Here is a 21,756-nt window from a genome sequence, read left to right as displayed (position 1 = left end):
GACATCAAGGGAAAATCAAAATAAATCAGGTAGGTACCACATTCATTTGTACAAACAACATCAAGCAAGTATAAACACCATGGAACCACGCAGCCGTTATACTGCTCAGGAAGGAGACGCAGTCTGTCTCCTGGAGATGAATGTACTTTGGTGCGAAAAGTGCAAATCAATCCCAGAACAACAGCAAAGGACCTTGTGAAGATGCTGGATGAAACAGGTACAAAAGTATCTATACCCCACAGTAAAACGAGTCCTATATCGACATAACCTGAAAGGCTGCTCAGCAAGGAAGAAGCCACTGCTCCAAAACCGCCACAAAAAAAGCCAGACTACGGTTTGCAACTGCACATGGGGTCAAAAATCACACATTTCTTTTTGGCCATAAAAACCATTGTTATGTTTGGAGGAAAAGGGGGGATGCTCGCAAGCTGAAGAACACCATCCCAACCATGAAGCACGGGGGTGGCAGCATCATGTTGTGGGGGTGCTTTGCTGCAGGAGGGTCTGGTGCACTTAACAAAATAGATGGCATTATGAGGAAGGACAATGATGTGGATATATTGAATAAACATCTCAAGACATCAGTCAGGAAGTTGAAGCTTGGTCGCAAATGGGTTTTCCAAATGGACAATGTCCCCAAGCATACTTCCAAGGTTGTGGCAAAATGGCTTAAGGACAACAAAGTCAAGGTATTGGAGTGGCCATCACAAAGCCCTGACCTCAATGCCATTGAAAATTTGTGGACAGAACTGAAAAAGCATGTGCGAGCATGGAGGCCTCTATCTCTACTCAGTTAACACCAGCTCTGTCTGGAGGAATGGGCCAAAATTCACCCAACATATTGTGGGAAGCTTGTGGAAGGCTACCCGAAACATTTGACCCAAGTTAAACCATTTAAAGGCAATGCTACCAAATACTAATTGAGTGTTTGTATACTTCTGACCCACTGGGAATGTGATGAAAAAAATAAAATATGAAATAATTCTCTACTATTATTCTGACATGTCACATTCTTAAAATAAAGTGGTGATCATCACTGACTGAGTTTAAATGTATTTGGCTAAGGCGTACGTAAACTTCCGACTTCAACTCTATTTACAAAACAATATATGGGGGATTGGAAATAATGCAGACAATTACGTTGATGGAATCCATAATCTATCTGCAACATTAAAGTTGATCTCCCGCAAAATAAAAAATCCTAATAACATCAGAAAAATTTGGAACATAAGTAGGTTACACCGAACATTGTGTGACAGACTGTGTGAAAAAGAAGAAGCTGACCAGGAGATGGCATTTACAGTTATATATTAACCTTCTAGTTTGCTGAAGATATGATGACAATGAGTTGAACCTCACATGTGCAATATGAAAATATCTAGATCATTGTTACAAAACCTGTGGACTCTTTGCACATAATTATGAGCTGTCCAATTGAATGTTCTGTGATAATGATAATACAAAATCAAGTCTCTTTTTCATGTTGTTCATTTTATTTTCTTCTGACACCCTCACACAACCAATATTTCAACAACCAAAACAAACCACTAAACCATTAGAAGTCTTAACTCTGAAAATAAGACAATATTTTTTTTCTCAAACATGTACAGTGCTACACATATACACACAAGATGGGTAGATTCAGAAACAAACCACTTTAATAGAAATTGGAGCTTGGGAGTATAGAAAGACAGATATAATACCACACCAAGTGATCCAGGCCGATAGGTAGAGCATATTTACAGACATCCCTTCAATTTACTAAATAACAACAATAATGTACATTGCAGATTTACTCTTGCTTTGGTTTTACATTTGTGTACATACAGTATTGATACGAGTCTGTATAGCACTTGGGGTAACGCTTAAACTTTCAGCGATTTGGACTAGCTCCCTACAGGATGGAGTCACTGATAAGTAGATTGCTCTTAGATGTAAATTCATATTTAGGGGACTTTGAGCAGTTCTGGACCGATTCCGAACAACATTTTTGTGTACAGAGCGCTCTGTGAACGGCACAACATAAATGACTGTGAACTCCGTGAAAGCTCTGGTTGTCTCTGCCCTCAGCTGACATGCAGTATGTGAAATTGCATGTGAAACGGAGAGCCTAGCGATTGCAGATAAAGCAGTCTCATCTCGCTGTAATGTTCTCAGGTGGATTTAGAGCTCACAACATGAAAAAATACAAAATGATTTCATAGAATTGAAACAATGTCACTTTCTCTGGGTCACATAGGGACGAAATCACTTTGTGCTTAAAGCTGGCGTCACGAGTCTGCTGGAATTTGAATGGCGTCTCTGCGTCTCAGAGGATGTTGGGGTGAAAAGTCTCTGTCGTCAGTTATTTGAAATGGTGCCAATTTTGTATGATCATATTTATTTTAGTTATAAGGTGAAATCTTAGAGTAAGTCGTTTATAATTTCATTGTTACCATATTTTGAAAGCATTTCAATAATTAAAATCCATATTTCCCCACTTTTGTTGAATAGGAAAACAAATACACACATATATATATATATATATATGATGTTTCATATTTGCACTGTGTACTTGAGCTTGTATCCTCAGCTTGTATTATTGTATCCTCCTCCTTGTATTATTGTATCCTCCTCCTTGTATCCTCAGCTAAGCATTAGCTGGTATTGTTTATGGCCCTCATGATAAATAATTACTTTTGGGTATGTCTATTTAGACGGAAATCTACATTTTGACATTACATTTAACAGGTTTTAAGAAATAGAGACAACTGGTTGACCACCATGTGGAATGTTGTAAACTACAACTCGTACAATGCACTGCTTTTATGAGTGCAGTGACAGTGTGAGGTCAGATCAGCATAGAAATAATGGACCATATCAGCCCTAGATACTATCATCATATGGTGTTTACCGGCCTCATTTCAACAGTCTTATCTTAGGGCTAGATTCAATCTGTATCGCAGAAGCAAATTTAAGGGTAATTTCCGATTGAGCCGACATGCAGCGTTTTCCGTGAACACAGTCTCCGTGAAAGCGGGAACATTGCCTTTAAATTTCGAGCTATAATGCGGATCTTCCACAATAATTCTTCGATATGGATTGAATTCAACCTTTAATGTCTCTGCATATTCATGACCCCACAGATAGTGTTGGTTGGGCTCCTCATAAACTTGTCTCTCCAGTCTTGCCTGGTGACCTGCCCCCTGTGGGGGTGACCTGAGTTGGTCTATGCTCCCCCAGGATGGCAGCGATTAGAGCCTCTGGGGCTGAGACCCCGCCTCCAGGGGACACAGGGCTGCGGGGGGAGAGCGGGCTGATGGGCGATGGCAGGGTGTCCTGGGGGGACACCAGGCGCTCCTTCTTAGCAGCAGAGCAGGGCGAGCGGCTGCTTGGGAGCCCCTCTAGGGGACGAGGGTGCAGGCTGAGGCTCTGCAGGGAGGGCATGGGGGTGTTGGAGTGAGCAGGACTGTGGCTGCGGCGGTGGCGCTGGTGGTGTTTTATTTTTCCAGGGCTTGGGCTGCGGGAGCTAGCAGGGGCCAGCAGGACCAGTGTGCTGTCATCCTCCGAGCTGACGTCAGAACTGTCTGAGCAGCATACTGTTGTGGCTGTCGGGCTGCGCACAGGAACATGGATCTACAGGAGATGGAGGAAGTTTGGGTAAGAGAAAAGTGTGGTAGGGAACAAAATTAGGAGAAAAGTAGAAATATCCAGCAGAACTGAATGGCAGACAGCAACTGCTTTATTCTCTGTTCATTGAACAACACAGGAAGGAAAACGTCAGGAAGGGTCCTGACCTGAAAGGGCGATGTCACACCGATAATAGTGTTCATGTTATTACTGTAGAAACCCAAAATGTATTCCCCTGCATCCCTGGGTAAATCCTCCTCTGTAAATGTCACCTGAGAGAAAGGGGAAGAGAGTGAAGAAAACTACAAATAGAGAAAATGGAAACATAGTCAGTGGATGTGTGGATAAATGTTTTCTCATCTCAATGGATGTCTGAGGTTGAGTTAGTGGGAGTATGTTTGTCAGGCTTATCATACCTGTGACCCATGATCTGCTTTGGCCCACACATATGTTACATAGTCCTTGTGATGTTTGAACCCAACCTGTGTAGACAAATCACAGACTTCAATTGACCATGGAACAATTATGCATAGCCCTAATAAACTATAGATATTGTGTGAGAGAAAATATGAAATCTCACTGCCTTGAAGTTGAAGTCACAGTTACCTTGTATATTGCAACCCAGTCCCATGAGCTGCGCTGGACGTTGGACATCACAGTGAATCTGACTGTAGCGTCAGAAACCTTAGTCCACTCCTTCACATACTCTAACGTTACAAGAGGAAGGTCCACTTTAAATGGGAACTGAGGGAGAGAGCATGAGAGTGAAAAATAAACAGAGATAGAAAGATCATTTCAGAGGGTGATTCTTATGTGATGACTTTCTAAGGCTATAATGTAACAGTAAAGGTTTTTCACCATATCTGGATAAACATCAAACACTGTGACTGCTGGGGTGAGAGTCCAGGGGTCACAGGGAGGTTAGACTTACATGTAATGAGAAGACAGCAGAGACAGGCTTGTGATCGCTGCAGGTGTAGCCCATGTGACTGCGGTAGGAATGTTGCACCACCTTGGTTGCCCCACCCAGCCAAGAGGTCAGGCCATGCTGCAGCGCAGCATTGTGGGTAGGAACAGGGGAGCCCGTACAACGCAGACGCCACAGGATACGGTCTGTCCATGCTGGCTTTCGCTTCTTACTGCTGTGAGAGGAACAGAGAGAGAGATAAGTGGGAATTGGAGGTCAGTGAATCCATCAATAGAGGTGTTAATATGAAACCAATAACTTGTATATGTATATGAGTATATGTATGTATATAGATATATATTTACCCCAAAAATATATGGGGGATTGGAAATGATGCAGACAATTACATTGATGGAAGCAAGAATCTATCCGCAATATTAAAGCTGATCCACCCCCCCCAAAAAAAAAAAACTACAAAGAGGCACGCCTAAAATAAAGAGGCTAACTAACACAAAACAACACCAAACACTGACAGGCTGAGAAGCATCTGGTCACACACACACGTCATCCTTATTGCTCACACCCGTCAACTTCTCCAGGCTTCCTGGCAGAGCACAGCCCTTGACCCGGTTGGTGCTGCCACCTGGGGATGGAGTGTGGACGTGTATCCTGGTGGTGCGTTGCCTAACTGTGTCCTAACACTAAACTACCCCCTATATCATAGCAAGTCATTAAAAAGGGAGCGTCACATCAATCACAAACCATTTATTGCTCTACACAGTATCACGTACCTGGTGTCGTATGTGTGTGTCCCCACATCAAACTTATATGTGGGGGGGAATTTGAGAGGGCCTTCTAAGAAGCCGTCTAAGATGGACTCACTGTTTTTGGCTATGTTGAGCTGCAAAACAAACATGTGAGAATGAAGAGAAAGAGAGCGAGGGAAAGAGAGACATAGACAATACAAGTGAATCATCAAAATAGTTTGCTTGACTTGATGCAGCTACTGTGATTGAATATTATTGGGTGTAGGTTGATTTTTGTTGGTGCTATAGCTATCTCTGCTGATAATTAACCAACAGTCATTATTTTCAAAGATAAACATGACTTTCATTTGGTACTCTGTTTTCAAAGATAAACATGACTTTCATTTGGTACTCTGTTTTCAAAGATAAACATGACTTTCATTTGGTACTCTGTTTTCAAAGATAAACATGACTTTCATTTGGTACCCAAAGATTTTTTTTGGTACTCTGTTTTCAATGTCAAAGATAAACATGACAGATTTTTCAAAGATAAACATGACTTTCATTTGGTCTCTGTTTTCAAAGAAAATCCATTTGGTACACAAATAAACTGCAAAGGTAGTTTATTGCTGTCAATGGCACTCTTCACCACATGAATGTCATAGTCCTCTATGCGGAAGTTAAGATCTCCAAACCAGAACACCACGCTGGGAGAAGAACACAGGACCATTTCACCACTCTATGAGCCAACAACTGATCATCAGAACACCAGGCTTAAAGATTTCGCAGGAGGGTAGGGTTGCCGTCTTATAGGCTCTTAAGCAACCATGCTATTTTGTTAGTTTTTCCGCGTTGTTCGTAACTTGTTTTGTACATAATGTTGCTGCTACCGTCTCTTGTGACCGATAAAAGAGTTTCTGGACATCAGAACTGGGATTACTCACCTCAAATTGGACGAGGAGTTCTTCTTCAATGAGTCGGACGCGAAGGATATACTACGAACACCCGACCAGGCCCAGATCCCTGTGATTCGCTGGAAAAGGAAACGTAGGTTTCGCGGAAAGAGATCAGGATGCCTTGTGAGGATCAGGCGACGAGTGGCTAATCTGCCCTTGCCTTCCATTATGCTAGCTAACATTCAATCGCTGGAAAATAAATGGGACGAACTGAAAGCACGTATATCCTACCAACGGGACATTAAAAACGGTAATATCTTATGTTTCACCGAGTCGTGGCTGAATGACGACATTAAGAACATACAGCTGGCGGGTTATACACTCTTTCGGCAGGACAGAACAGCAGCCTCTGGTAAGACACGGGGCGGTGGCCTGTGCATATTTGTAAAGAATAGCTGGTGCATGATATATAAGAAAGTCTCAGGGTTTTACTCGCCTAAGGTAGAGTATATCATGATAAGCTGTAGACCACACTATCTACCTAGAGCGTTTTCATCTGTATTTTTCATAGCTGTCCACATAACACCACAGACCGAGGCTGGCACTAAAATCGCACTCAATGAGCTGTATTCCGCCATAAGCAAACAGGAAAATGCTCAGGCGGCGCTCCTAGTGGCCGTGGATTTTAATGCAATGAAACTTAAATCAGTTTTACCTCATTTCTATCAGCATGTTAAATGTGCAACCAGAGGGGGAAAAAATTCTAGACCAGTTTTTCTCCACACACAGAGACACGTACAAAGCTCCCTCTCGCCCTTCATTTGGCAAATCTGACAATAACTCTATCCTCCTGATTCCTGCTTACAAGCAAAAATGAATGCAGGAAGCACCAGTGACTCGGTCTATAAAAAAAGTGGTCAGATGAAGCAAATGCTAAACTAGAGGACTGTTTTGCTAGCACAGACTAGAATATGTTCCCGGGATTCCTCCGATGGCATTGAGGAGTACACCCCATCAGTCACTGGCTTTATCAATAAGTGCATCGAGGACGTCGTCCCCACAGTGACTGTACGTACATACCCCAACCAGAAGCCATGGATTACAGGTGACATTCGCACTGAGCTCAAGGCTAGAGCTGCCGCTTTCAAGGAGTGGGACTCTAACCCGGAAGCTTATAAGAAATCCCGCTATGCCCTCCGATGAACCATCAAACAGGCAAAGTGTCTATACAGGACTTAGGAAAAATCGTACAACACCGGCGGATGTGGCAGGGCTTGCAAACTATTACAGACTACAAAGGGAAGCACAGCCGAGAGCTGCCCAGGGACACAAGCCTACCAGACGAGCTAAATCACGTCTATGCTCACTTCGAGGCAAGTAACACTGAAACATGCACGAGAGCATCAGCTGTTCCGGACGACTGTATGAATCAAGCTCTCTGCAGCCGATGTGAGTAAGACCTTTAAACAGGTCAACATTCACAGGCCACTGTGCCAGACGGATTACCAGGACATGTACTCCGAGCCTGCACTGACCAACTGGCAAGTGTCTTCACTGACATTTTCAACCTCTCCATGTCTGAGTCTGTAATACCAACATGTTTCAAGCAGACCACCATAGTCCCCTATGACTACCGAACCGTAGCACTCACGTCTGTAGCTATGAAATGCTTTGAAAGGCTGGTCATGGCTCACATCAACACCATTATCCCAGAAACCCTAGACACGCTCCAATTTGCATACCTAATCCAACAGATTCACGGATGATACAATCTCTATTGCACACCACACTGCCCTTTCCCACCTGGACAAAAGGAACACCTATGTGAGAATGCTATTCATTGACTACAGCTTAGCGTTCAACACCATAGTGCCCTCAAATCTCATTACTAAGCTAAGGACCCTGGGACTAAACACCTCCCTCTGCAACTGGATCCTGGACTTCCTGACGGGCCGCCCCCAGGTTGGAAGGGTAGGTAACAACACATCCGCCACGCTGATCCTCAACACGGGGGCCCCTCAGGGGTGTGTGCTCAGTCCCCTCCTGTACTCCCTGTTCACTCATGACTGCACGGCAAGGCACGACTCCATCATTAAATTTGCTAATGACACAACAGTGGTAGGCCTGATCACCGGCAACGATGAGACAGCCTATAGGGAGGAGGTCAGAGACCTGACCGTGTGGAGCAAGGACAACAACCTTTCCCTCAACGTGATCAAGACAAAGGAGATGATTGTGGACTACAGGAAAAGGAGGACCGAGCATGCCCCCATCCTCATCGACGGGGCTGTAGTGGAGCAGGTTGAGAGCTTCAAGTTCCTTGGAGTCCACATCACCAACAAATTAACAAGACAGTCGTGAAGAGGGCACGACAAAACCTTTTCCCCCTCAGGAGACTGAAAAGATTTGGCATGGGTCCTCAGATCCTCAAAAGGTTTTCCAGCTGCACCATTGAGAGCATCCTGACCGGTTGCATCACTGCCTGGTATGGCAACTGCTCGGCCTCCGACTGCAAGGTACTACTGAGGGTAGTGCGTACGGCCCAGTACATCACCGTTGCCAATCTTCCTGCCATCCAGGACCTCTATACCAGGCAGTGTCAAATGAAGGCCCTAAAAATTGTCAAAGACTCCAGCCACCCTAGTCATAGACTGTTCTCTCTGCTACCGCACGGCAAGCGGTACCAGAGCGCCAAGTCCAAGAGGCTTCTAATCAGCTTCTACCCCAAGCCATAAGACTCCTGAACAGCTAATGGCTACCCAGACTATTTGCATTGCCCCCACCCCACGCTGCTGCTACTCTGTTATTATCTATGCATAGCCACTTTAATAACTCTACCTACATGTACACAATTACCTCAATTACCCCCCGCACATTGACACATTGATTCTGTACCGGTACACCCTGTATATAGCCCCGCTATTGTCATTTACTGCTGCTCTTTAATTATTTGTTATTCTTATCTCTTAATTTTTGGGGGATTTTCTTAAAACTGCATAGCTGGTTAAGGGCTTGTAAGTAAGCATTTCACTGTAAGGTCTACCTACACCTGTTGTATTCGGGGCATGTGACAAATAACATTTCATTTGATTTGATAATTATGACCAGGAGTATTTCCTGACCACACATGACCTAACCACCTGACCTGACCACCTGACCTTGACCACATGAAAAAATTATTTGATTTTTTTAAAAAGTGTGAAACTTTACTTGACTTTACTTTCATAGCACGTTATGACACGGGCATAACCATGTCATAACTTGTCATAATCTGTCATAATATCGTTCTAACATTGTCATGACATATTTTTACACATATATTGCGTTATTTTATGGCTGGTTATGACACCTACATAAGAGTGTCAAAACCCATATTTATTCAAAATATTTTTTTCCCTGCCAAGAAGTTTCCTTTCATTTGAAAGTTTGTTTCTTAAATCATTTGTTGTTGTAATGAATGAGTTTTTTCATCATATTTTAAATAACTTGTAGAAAATACACTTTATGACACTGTCATGAAGCATTATGACCACCCTGTGTCACTTAGACTAAGAAAATACACTTTATGACACTGTCAAGAAGCATTATCACATATATCCTCTCTAGGTTTCTTCCTCAATTCCTGCCTTTCTAGGGAGCTTTTCCTCGTCACCGTGCTTCTACTGTACATCTGCATTGCTTGCCTTTTGGGGTTTTAGGCTGGGTTTCTGTATAAGCACTTTGTGACATCTGCTGACGTAACATTTATAAATACATTTGATTGATTGAGATAGGCCTGTCACGTAAATGCTCTTATGTCAGTCATCAGTCAAAAAGAGGATGTCTTGTCCTGCTCCTGAAATATACTCCTTTATTCATCCCAGTCATCAGCAACAGTGCATTGGGGTAGGTGAATGTCCGATATCAATGGGGTGCGCATATACAATGCTAATTTAATATGGTCCAAAAAATAATAATGATATAATATAAACATACTGTTGACATGTAGGATGTGGTGTAATGGAATGTTTTGCCGTTTGTGGTAGGTTATGTGGGTTTTACACTCTTATGTAGGTGTCATAACCAGCCATATAATAACTACTGTGCTTGGTTGTGGGTTTTGACAGTCTTATGTAGGTGTCATAACCTGCCATAAAAAATGCTATATATGTCACAACAGGTCTAAATATATGCTATGACAGGTCTAAATATATGCTATGACAAGTTATGTCAGCTTTTATTACATGGTCATGACTGTGTCATAACGTGTTATAATGCTGGGTTGTCAAGTAAAACGTCACCAAAAAAACTCCCATAGGTGGTCAGGTGGGATAAACTCCTGGTCCTAGACATACTGTTTACATCAGCCCTCTCCAATCAAAATGACCCACTCGTGGTCCAGCACACCCGAGGCGGTCCCGCCCTCAAACTGCTGTTGCTGCAGAATGCTTCCAAAGTCCTCCATGCGCTGCTCCAGGTTCCGCATGTGAGCCGGCAGATGACAGTTCAGGAAACACACCGGGTGGCCGAACATCGTCATCCTCGCACTTACACCCCCTTTATTACCCTGGGGGAGGGGAATAGAGAGAGAGTATGAAAATGTAACACACAATGATGGATAAAAGATGAATGCTCTAACAGCCTTTAATCAAACATCCACTGTGATAAGGATGAAAGGACAGATGGCATTTTGGTATCGTCTGCATCAAAGAGCCAGACAGTCCTGCTGCACTGACCTCAGGGAGAAGGAGACTGCTCCGGCAGCCAGAACTGATGCTGACATCAACACACTCAGGAAGGTCACGCACGCACACGCATGCACACACACACACACCTCTTTTCTCTCTCCCTGGCATATTAACATATTTTGATGCAATTTAAAAGCTACAGTGCATTCAGAAAGTATTCAGACCTCTTAACTTTTTCCATATTTTGTTACGTCACAGCCTTATTCTAAAATGGATTACATTTATTTATGTCCTCATCAATCTACACACAATACCCTACAATCACAAATCAAAAACAGTTTTTTAGAAAGTTTTGCAAATGGATTACAGATAAAAAACAGATACGGTATTGACATAAGTATTCATACCCTTTGCTATGAGACTCAAACTTGAGCTCAGATGCATCATGTTTCCATTGATTATCCTTGAGATGTTTCTACAACTTGATTGGAGTCCACCTGTGGTAAATTCAATTGATTGGACATGATTTGGAAAGGCACACACCTGTCTATATAAGGTCCCACAGTTGACAATGCATGTCAGAGCAAAAACCAAGCCATGAGGTCGAAGGAATTGTCCATAGAGCTCCAAGACAGGATTGTGTCGAGGCACAGATCTGGGGAAGGGTGCCAAAAAATGTCTGCAGCATTGAAGGTCCCCAAGAACACAGTGGCCTCCATCATTCTTAATGGAAGAAGATTGGAACCACCAAGACTCTTCCTAGTGCTGTTCGCCCGGCCAAACTGAGCAATCGGGGGAGAAGGGCCTTGGTCAGGGTGGTGACCAAGAACCCGATGGTCACTCTGACAGAGCTCCAGAGTTCCTCTGTGGAGATGGGAGAAGCTTTCAGAAGGACAACCATCTCTGCAGGACTCCACCAATCAGTTCTTTATGGTACAGTGGCTAGACGGAAGCCACTCCTGAGTAAAAGGCACATAACAGCCCACTTGGAGTTTGCCAAAAGGCACCTAAAGGACACTCAGACCATGAGAAACAAGATTTAACTCTTTGGCCTGAATGCCAGGCATCACGTCTGGAGAAAACCTGGCACCATCCCTACTGTGAAGCAAGGTGGTGGCAGCATCATGCTGTGTGGGTGTTTTTCAGAGGCAGGGACTTGGAGACTAGTCAGGATCGAGGGAAAGATGAACAGCTCAAAGTACAGAGAGATCCTTGAAGAAAACCTGATTTAGAGTGCTCAGGACCTCAGACTGGGGCAAAGGTTCACCTTCCAACAGGACAACGACCCGAAGCACACAGTCAAGACAACGCAGGAGTGGCGTCGGGGTAAGTCTTTGAATGTCCTCGAGTGGCCCAGCCAGAGCACAGACTTGAAACCGATCAAACTTTTCTGGAAAGACCTGAAAATAGCTGTGCAGTGGACACTCCCCATCCAACCTGACAGAGCTTGAGAGGATCTGCAGAGAAGAATGTGAGAAACTCTTCAACTACAGGTGTGCAAAGCTAGTAGCATCATATCCAAGAAGACTCAAGGCTGTAATCACTGCCGAAGGTGCTTCAACAAAGTTCTGAGTAAAGGGTTTGAATACTTATGTAAATGTGATATTTAAGTTATTTTTTATAAATTTGCCAAAATGTCTAAAAACCTATTTTTGCTTTGTCATTATGGGCTATTGTGTGTAGATTGAAAAACAACAACAATTTAATACATTTTAGAATAAGGCTGTAACATAACAAAATATGGAATAAGTCAAGGGGTCTGAATATTTTCCGTATACACTGTACGTATTTGTGAACAAGGGTTTTTGGACTCTACATTTAACAACAAGCTCCTATTTTAGAGCAGGGGTTGCCAGGGGACACTCACCCAGTAGCCCCCGAGGCCTGTGCGTGTTTTCTCTGTCTGCAAACCCCTCAGAAATGGAAGATGACAACATTTTGAGAACACCAGCAACAGCACCCCCTGCATACGCTGGGACGTCACCTATAGCGATAGAGGGGGAGGTGAGAGCGAGAGAGAGAGAGAGGGAGAGAGAGAAATAGAGAGTAACTGTATCCACAGAGATTGAGACAGTGACTGGCCTGGCACAACATTGCGAGTTAACTCTTTACTGACCAGCACATATCCAAATCGACTAAGTGTGTCCATGCAGAGTTCACTCCACTGGTCGGTGAAGAGAGCATCCTTCAGCCGCTTGTTAATCATAGAGTTCACTTCCTGTAGCCTGAGTGGGGAGGAAGAGAGGAAGAACAACTCATAACTTAGTGGGAGGAGAAGAGGAATAAGGAGAATGTTTGGATGATTAGATGAGGTGACATGAGTAGTAGATGAGAGATCAGAACAGTGATAGAGGTATGATGGAGGAGACATTGAATGCTGGCACCGTTTTGATTGGAGCAGAAGCTCACCCAATGATAAACATGTCTGTGCTCCCATCGCCAGCATGCGGCCCAAACAGAGAGGTGATGTCATCAGGAGGAAGAGCAGAGCCCACATTCCATGTGACAATGTGAACCCTATCAGAGGACGACACAGGGGGTAATGCACATCCTACATTATCAGTTAAACTACATACATTAGTTAAACTTTACATACACTACATGCCCAAAATTATGTGGACACCTGCTCGTCGAACATCTCATTCCAAAATCATGGGCAGTAATATGGAGTTGGTCCCCCCTTTGCTGCTATAACAGCCTCCACTCTTCTGGGAAGGCTTTCCACTAGATGTTAGAACATTGCTGCGGGGACTTGCTTGGGCGATTAGGCCTAGCTCGCAGTCAGCATTCCAATTCATCCCAAAGGTATTCGATGGGGCTGAGGTTAGGGCTCTGTGCAGGCCAGTCAAGTTATTCCACACCGATCTCGACAAACCATTTTTGTATGGACCTCGCTTTGTGCACGGGGGCATTGTCATGTTGAAACAGGAAAGGGCCTTCCCAAAACTGTTGCCGCTAAATTAGAAGCACAGAATCGTCCAGAATGTAATTGCATGCTGTAACGTTAAGATATCCCTTCACTGGAACTAAGAAGCCTAGCCCGAACCATGAAAAACTGCCCCAGACCATTATTCATACTCCACCAAACTTTACAGTTGGCACTATGCATTGAAGCAAGTTGCGTTCTCCTGGCATCCTCCAAATACAGATTTGTCCGTCAGACTGCCAGATGGTGAAGCGTGATTCATCACTCAAGAGAACGTGGTTCCACTGCTCTAGAGCCAACTCTTGGCATTGCGCATGGTAATCTTAGGCTTGTATGCGGCTGCTCGGCCATGGAAATCCTAAAGAACAGTTCTTGTGCGGACGTTGCTTCCAGAGACATTTTGGAACTTGGTAGTGAGTGTTGCAACCGAGGACTGATGCTTTTTTACTCGCTACGCACTTCAGCACTCAGCGGCCCTGTTCTGTGAGCTTGTGTGGCCTACCACTTTGCTGCTGAGCCGTTCTTGCTCCTAGACGTTTCCACTTCACAATAACAGCACTTACAGTTGACCGGGGCAGCTCTAGCAGGGCAGAGATCTGACGAACTGAGTTGTTGGAAAGGAGGCATCCTATGATGGTGCCACGTTGAATGTCACTAAGCTCTTCAATATGTGCCATTCTACTGCCAGTGTTTGTCTATGGAGATTGCATGTCGGTGTGCTCGATTGTATACACCTGTCAGCAACGGGTGTGGCTGAAATAGCTGAATCCACTAATTGGAAAAGGGTGTCTAAATACTTTTGTAGTGTAGATTTGCAATCATAACTGTGCAGTAATGTAATTATTGTGTAATAATGTATAGCTCAATGTTAAGTGTTGAACCCATACTGTACTCTTACTTGACTCAAAATGTCAAGTGACCAGTGAACATATTATAGCCAATCCCTTGACCCTAAGGTAAATGGAGACTATAAACGGCACATACAGGAACAATCCAATCTAATATCAGTAAAAGTGGTTGTGAATGAACAGAAGGGGAGAGGGAGAGAGAGAACTGTCTGGGACCTCTGTCAAGGAAATGTGCAGCCTGTATGCATTCTGTCTAGTTCAGATGGTTCTTACTGAGATGAATGGCATTTGATTCATACGACACATTCTGGCTCATATCAACTCATCATCCTGCAAATGGCTTCTATACCGGAGGCTGGGTTCTGTCTAGCTCGTTTGCCATGCCAAGGACGGAAAGAGAGAACAATCTCCATGGAGACAACAACATGTTACTGTATTTAGTCAGGGAGTAGAACAAAAACTTTAGAACAAATGTAATATACAGTGGGCATGCTACTGAAATAGTACTTGGCGTCATCATTCGTGATCTCTGTCTCACCTGAAGCCGTAATCTGTTTCTCCTTCAGTCTTGTCAGTCTGTAGCTGGTTCTTCACAGCGCCTCCAGGGGATCTGGTCCCCTGGGGTTGTGGACTGGAGCCTGGTTTGGGGCTGAGGCTGGATGGCGGGGTGAGGCAAGGCTGAGGCAGGTTAGGCTGTGGGATGAGGTAAGACTGGCTGGTGTAAGGCTGAGTGCTATGAGGACTCTGAGGACTGCGGGACAACTGGGAAGACTCTGTGGGGGACTGGGACAGGGAGATGGGGCTGTGTGGTCCAGGAATGCGGTTTGGAATAAAGGCCTTATCCTTCATATCAGCCTCTGGACTTCTGGAGGAATTCAGTCCAGTAGGTCTGGGACGGCTGATGTTGACTGGAACTGCAGCACTGGACCCAGGCTGTACATGCTCCGGCCTCACCGGGTCTAGCATCTCACGTACACCTGAGGCCTGAATTGGACCCATTCCTGGGAGTTTCCCAGATCCCACTATGGGACAGGTCATAGAGGTGTCCCGGGCTGTTGGCTGTAGGGGTAGAGCAGGTCCTGGAACAGCATTCAATCCAGATTGTCTAGAGACTCTTGCTGGATCTATACTGCTTTGTTTCGGCTGCATTTGATCCATCAACCTGATTAGTAACCACAAATCATGTGGAAGGGATGGGAGAGCGTTTGTTAGATAAAGAGATTGAACAGATGGGAGAGCAATTACAAGAGAGAGGAATGTGCAGTCTGCTGAGCTGGTTGTGTAACCGATGCAAATGTAGAATGAGAAGATGAGAGACCTGTGTTTGTTTTTCCTTCACAACCCCTTCCCTCGTCCCCCTCTGGTCACAGACTGTCTCCATCTAACACCGAACCCTGTGGCCTGACTGGGAGGGGGAATTGGCATGGAGCCAGAAGGGGGTGAGGGAACTGGCTCACACTGAGTACCTGTCCACCTCCTGCCCCCCCAGTCCCCAGACATCACAGCTGACATCATAACCATACTAAACCATAGGCAGTCGGTGGGGACCAACTTTCTACCCCAATCCATGTCTACTCTCCTGTTGCTTAGCAACACATTTCAGTCCCCTAGTCAACCCCCTTTCTATCCCATTACTCCCTGCTCCATTCCCTCCTTGCATCTTCCCTTTCAACTACTGTATGTTATGGAGGGGAAGGGTGGGCTTTTCTACTCTTCAAACTAATCTATCGTGCCTCTCTGCCTCAGAAAATGCAGGTAGAACAATGTATATCTCTAACACACTATGTGTGGCAGCGAGAGTCTCAGACAGAACACTAACCCACTGCAGCAGTAGATATAGCACAAGAACACAATGGGTCACATGACATTAAGTAGGCTACATAGTAGCCCTCACTCTATGAGAATCAGCCTATAAGATGCCAGTGACAGCAAGAACAGCTCACTTACCAAAACATATTGTTTGTCCGCCAACCTCCATAAATTAAATACCTCCACTGATTTATTCATGACATTCAGAGTGGCTCTGGAAACTGAAGGGTACATGTGACCACTTGAATGTGCAAGGGTAGCCTAAACATAATAGATTGTGGTTGTGGTCATGGAAGGTGTGTCACTGTCAATAAAGCAATATATTGGAAAGAAAAAAGCCATCACAAATGTTGTTGTTAGTGGCTATATACATGTTGATTCAGCCATTGAATGGACAGCCATCGATCATGTGACACCAATCATTACTATGTGAAGACTCAATAGCACATTGAAGCCAATTGGTGTTGGTTAAGATGGCATCTCATGGATACATAACATGCACAGTTTGAGCTACTCCAGGAAGTGCCGTTGCAGGCTAGCTCAGTGCTACCCTTTCTCATTGAGTAACTCAAGTTGAAGCTGGCTGGGGTACTGCAGGCTGCTATTAGCAATTCATTAATCCTTATCATTTATCTTGTGTGCAATTTTGAAATAAATCGGTTGAAGAGCATACATCTGGTGTATTAGAAGCAATTACGTACCATGATTGTCTTTGATTTTTTTTTCCCACAAAGATTGCCATTTTCCCATTCACTACAGTGTTTGCTGACAATGCCTGTAGTACCGTGGTCGGCCTTGAACATCCGTGGCTTCAATGAGAGGGAAGCCACGGAAGCCCTCATTCTCCCCTGGAAGCCCTCGTTATCCCCTAGTTTCAGAAGAGGTGGAGTCATATAGGTGGACTACAAGTGACCTACAGCAGCTGCAGGAAAACCTGTCCCTTTAAGAACTCAGTGATGATGTCACAGCTATCACAAGCTGGCAGAGTGTTTAGTTCATTACCAAGCAGAGCTTGCCACCTACAGCTGTGAACACAACTCTCAGTTTTGGACATTATTTATTTTATATTACAGACGAAATCCTGAGAAAATCCAATCAGGAAGTGACTCTTATTTTGAAACCCCTGTCTTTCTATGCATCCCTATTGCCCATTGAAAGGGATATCAACCAGATTCCTTTTCCCGTGGCTTCCCTAAGGTGTCTACAGCCTTTAGACGTAGTTTCAGGCCTTTATTTTGAAGAATGAGCGTAAACGACTACATTGCGTAAGTGGCCAGCTGAGGGCTCTGAGTGATTCTTGCGTAAAAGACAGAGGTAGTCATTTTTCATCTCGCTCCTACTGAAAAGCCAATTGTCCCAGTTGATATATTATCGAATAGATATTTGAAAAACACCTTGAGGATTGATTATAAAAAACGTTTGCCATGTTTCTGTCGATATTATGGAACTATTTCCGGTGGATTTCTCAACATAAAGGTGACCAACAAAAGGAGGTATTTTGGGTATAAAAATAATCTTTATGGAACAAAAGGAACATTTGCTGTCTAACTGGGAGTCTTGTCAGTGAAAACATCCGAAGATCATCAAAGGTAAACGGTTAATTTGATTGCTTTTCTGATTTTCGTGACAAAGCTTCCTGCTGCTAGCTGGACATAATGCTATGCTAGGCTATCGATAAACTTACACAAACGCTTGTCTTGCTTTGGCTGTAAAGCATAATTTAAAAATCTGAGATGACAGGGTGATTAACAAAAGGCTAAGCTGTGTTTCACTATATTTCACTTGTTATTTCATGAATATGAATATTTTCTAGTCATATTTTTGGACCGTTGCGCTATGCTAATTAGTGTAGTTGATGACAATTCTCCCAGATCCGGGATGGGTAGTTCCAAGAGGTTCTCCAATCAACATTAAAGAATCCTAAACTGAGGAACTGTCTCTCTCACCATCTCTCTAATAGGAGTACAATCTCCATAACTTCACCTACTCAATCACTGAATAAATTCCAGAGGCATCATCCTCTAATTCATGGTCCTTAGAGTTGGATTGAGTAAACAACCTGAAGATATGGATCCGACACATACGGACCGATCCAATAAAGACATCCCCCCCCTCGCTCACCTGGGCGATTATGCTGTTGAATATCTCCCCACCACTCAGGCACCCCCATCATTAGGACGAAGGAGTAGTCGAGCGGAGGGGTGCTATCAGATCCAGATAAAGTGCCAGCTTATCAGTGAGCCGCTTCCCAGATCTATCCCACTTCCAAGCAGCTATGTTGGAGGAAAGAATGAAGCTCATGGAGTTTAATGACCTACAACGCCAGCTAGAGCAAGATCACAACGTCGACGTCGTGTCGACGCGTAGCAGCCGAAGCCAGAGAAGCTCAGCGACAACAGGAAGAAACTCAGCGTCGACAGGAGGAAGCTCATCGGGCCGGAGAAGCAATAGCTACACAATTGAACAGGCAGCGGCATCTACAGAAGGTAGCTAATGAGCTAGATCTAGCCAAGCTTGTCACATCCTTTCTTAAAGAAAGAGATGAAGGCGTTGATGCAGCCAGAACCCAGATGACTCAATCAGAGCAGAGGAGCCCCTCACCAGCACTGTCTGATGAATCATTTGACAGCTTTGCGTCTATCCCACTCACACAACCACAACACGCCAACCTAGGAGAAAGAGGCGGAGCCTATGAAGACTCATATCATCTTTCCCTGCCTACCCGAGGCACTCATCAGTAGCTCCCGTGGTTCTCTACCTTTCTCCATCTCCCGTGGTTTCGCATCCAGCTCCTGTGAGTCTGCACCCTGCTAAGGCTCCCATGGTTACGCTCCAGCTCCCATGGTTACGCACCCTGCTCCAGCTCCCGTGGTTACGCACCCTGCTCCAGCTCCCGTGGTTACGCACCCTGCTACAGCTCCTGTGGTTCCTCACCCAGCTCCAGCTTCCGTGGTTCCGCACCCAGGATCAACACCTATGGCTCCATACACCGGACCAGCACGTGCGGCTTCATACCCTGGACCAGCATCCGCAGCGCCATATCCTGCACCAGGATTTACACCATACCCTGTTCCAGGTGAACCCTACTTAACTGTGGGACAAAGCATACCTTATCCAGTCCCAGCAGCACCAGGCTTCCATCCAGGTTTAAGCGTGCCCTATCCCAACCGATCAGCGAAAGTAATGCCACAGGCTGTTCAACAACTTAACCTCAATTCTAAGCCTGAGACCTTCACCCTCAGGACAGTTCGACAAGACGTTGTGCAACTGCAAGGTGCCTCAGTTACCTTTGACGTGTTTCCCCTGCTCAATCCTTTCAAGAAGTATCAGATATGACCGCAGACAACCTAGGTCTTTCCAAACACTCCCACCAAAAGCAATACGACCACCTCCATAAGCAGCCTTTGCCACGGGTAGCCCAAGCTCAACCTCTGCTGCTGATTGGTTCAGACATGCCTCACCTCCTGATACCCCATACAGCTACAGTGTACAGGCCCGCCTGGTGGACCCATTGCCGTCCACACCGAACTCGGCTGGTCCTTGCAAGGCCCTACTAGTTTAGTCCACACAGCACCAGCGGATTTAGTTTTTTTTACATAAAATATATTTGTGGTCATATTTGCAGGGAAAATAACAAATTAAAGGCCTATTATTATTGTTAAAAATGTGTCTGTGAAAAGTAATGTAAAATTGCTTATAACACCATTATACTTCCTAAACTGTTATTTATTTTTGGAAGAAAAGATTATCTAAAAATAAATATTCTCTAAAAATAAAGAAATTAAAACAATTCACGGACCACCTGCAGTACCCCCATGGACCACAGGTTGGAAACCACTTGACCTAGAGATTATTTTCTACTCAACTGTCACATATCCGAGATTACATATGATCTATAATATTACTTGATACAGGTCTACTCAGCCATGCACCTCTTTGCTATGGCACGCTGAACTATGAAAATGTAAAAACAAGAATGCATGATCAATCAACATGCAATAATAATCACATACAGACATGCTGTGGGGTTGCGCACACTCTGTGACAAATAATTTACCTTTCATCTGCAAGGTGAAATGCTTCGCCAGTGAATCGGTCTCAATCTGGCGCAAGGCAGGGCATGATGAAATACTTATCCAATTGAATTAGTCCATGATATGGGACATATCTACAGGTTTCCAATCGTCAAAACACCAGCACTTTACGGTTAACGGCTTTCTTCTAGACTCATCTGAAATATACTACGCCCCGGGGAATGACAAGTCGATACCCTGGCGAATGACAGCCCGTGAGTGACACTAGCGCGACCTGTCAAAGGTGAAAAACCGGGCGCTGTTCCCGGTACGCGAGTTTAGTGTCCTAAAACGTGAAAAACAGTAGATTCGTGCCTGATGTCCAGTAAACACAACATCCTTGAGATAGACTACTGATGGAGCTTCTGTGCGCGTGATACCGACTGTTCAGTTTACGGGACAGTTGCCTGCGCCTCGATCCTGCTTACCTGCTATCTGACCAGTGCAACTGTTTTCCTCGAGAGGAACCAACATCACTTACACACCGTCCTGAGACTGTCTGATTAAGAATAGAGTCAGAGCTGGCGACCGTAATAAAGGAACCCAAGATGAATCTCAACCCCCAAATTCAGCTGACGTTGTGACTAGGATTACATAAATGAATTGAGCATCTGTCGTGTCAATTATGTAATTAATCCGAGAGTTAGTCTTACACCACCATACAGAGAATTAAAATGTCACAACGTCAGGCAGGTTGCTAGGCTACCTTAAAGCGCAGACTAGTGTAATGATATCGTTATTACAGGACACTGCGCAAGAGCGCCCGGAATTGGTGCCCCACGTGACCACTATGCTTGAGCGCAGTTAATCATATTTCAAGTAAAATCATTCTGACAGGATTGGCAGAGATGACATAACTTTACTGTTATGTGAACTATGATTGCCCGTTTAAACCGTAAAATGTAGGCTACTGGGATGGATCTGATTTATATCTCGTAAAACAGAGTAGGCTTATGTCATTAAACAGATTTTCAACATGTTGATGCTGCCTTTTATAATTATATAAAATATATGCAACAAATTGTCCACCAACAGGTTTTTGTGACAATGCACCACACAACCAATAAGCAAAGCATGCGGACTTCGGGCACTTCAACATAATTGTTTGCGTTTTCACCACCAACACAATCAAATAGACTATGTAAATTTCAACAAACAGAAACTACATCCCTCCCTTGTACCGGCCGTGTGTACTTAGACTTGCAAAGGCTTGGTTTGACAATCTCTTGACGTCATATTTTTTGGGGTGTTTTGTAACAGATTTCTATTTTCTAT

General features: G+C 44.3%; 1 protein-coding gene across 1 annotated transcript; it reads right to left on the bottom strand.

The window, feature by feature from the left end:
- Nucleotides 1–1,481: 1,481 nt before the first annotated feature.
- Nucleotides 1,482–21,280, bottom strand: LOC112219415 (inositol polyphosphate 5-phosphatase K). Its single transcript, XM_042302232.1, has 13 exons — nucleotides 20,466–21,280; nucleotides 15,138–15,761; nucleotides 13,235–13,342; nucleotides 12,942–13,050; nucleotides 12,693–12,809; nucleotides 10,529–10,704; nucleotides 5,885–5,969; nucleotides 5,308–5,444; nucleotides 4,541–4,751; nucleotides 4,216–4,353; nucleotides 4,026–4,091; nucleotides 3,777–3,881; nucleotides 1,482–3,615 (listed from the first exon to the last, which is right to left on the bottom strand). The coding sequence occupies exons 2-13, from the start codon at nucleotides 15,755–15,757 to the stop codon at nucleotides 3,145–3,147; spliced, it is 2,343 nt and encodes a 780-aa protein (XP_042158166.1). The 5' UTR covers nucleotides 15,758–15,761; nucleotides 20,466–21,280; the 3' UTR covers nucleotides 1,482–3,144.
- Nucleotides 21,281–21,756: the final 476 nt, after the last annotated feature.

This window comes from Oncorhynchus tshawytscha, linkage group LG20 (assembly GCF_018296145.1).
Source record: "Oncorhynchus tshawytscha isolate Ot180627B linkage group LG20, Otsh_v2.0, whole genome shotgun sequence".
NCBI lineage: Eukaryota > Metazoa > Chordata > Actinopteri > Salmoniformes > Salmonidae > Oncorhynchus > Oncorhynchus tshawytscha.
This window is presented reverse-complemented; position numbering and strand designations above follow the sequence as displayed.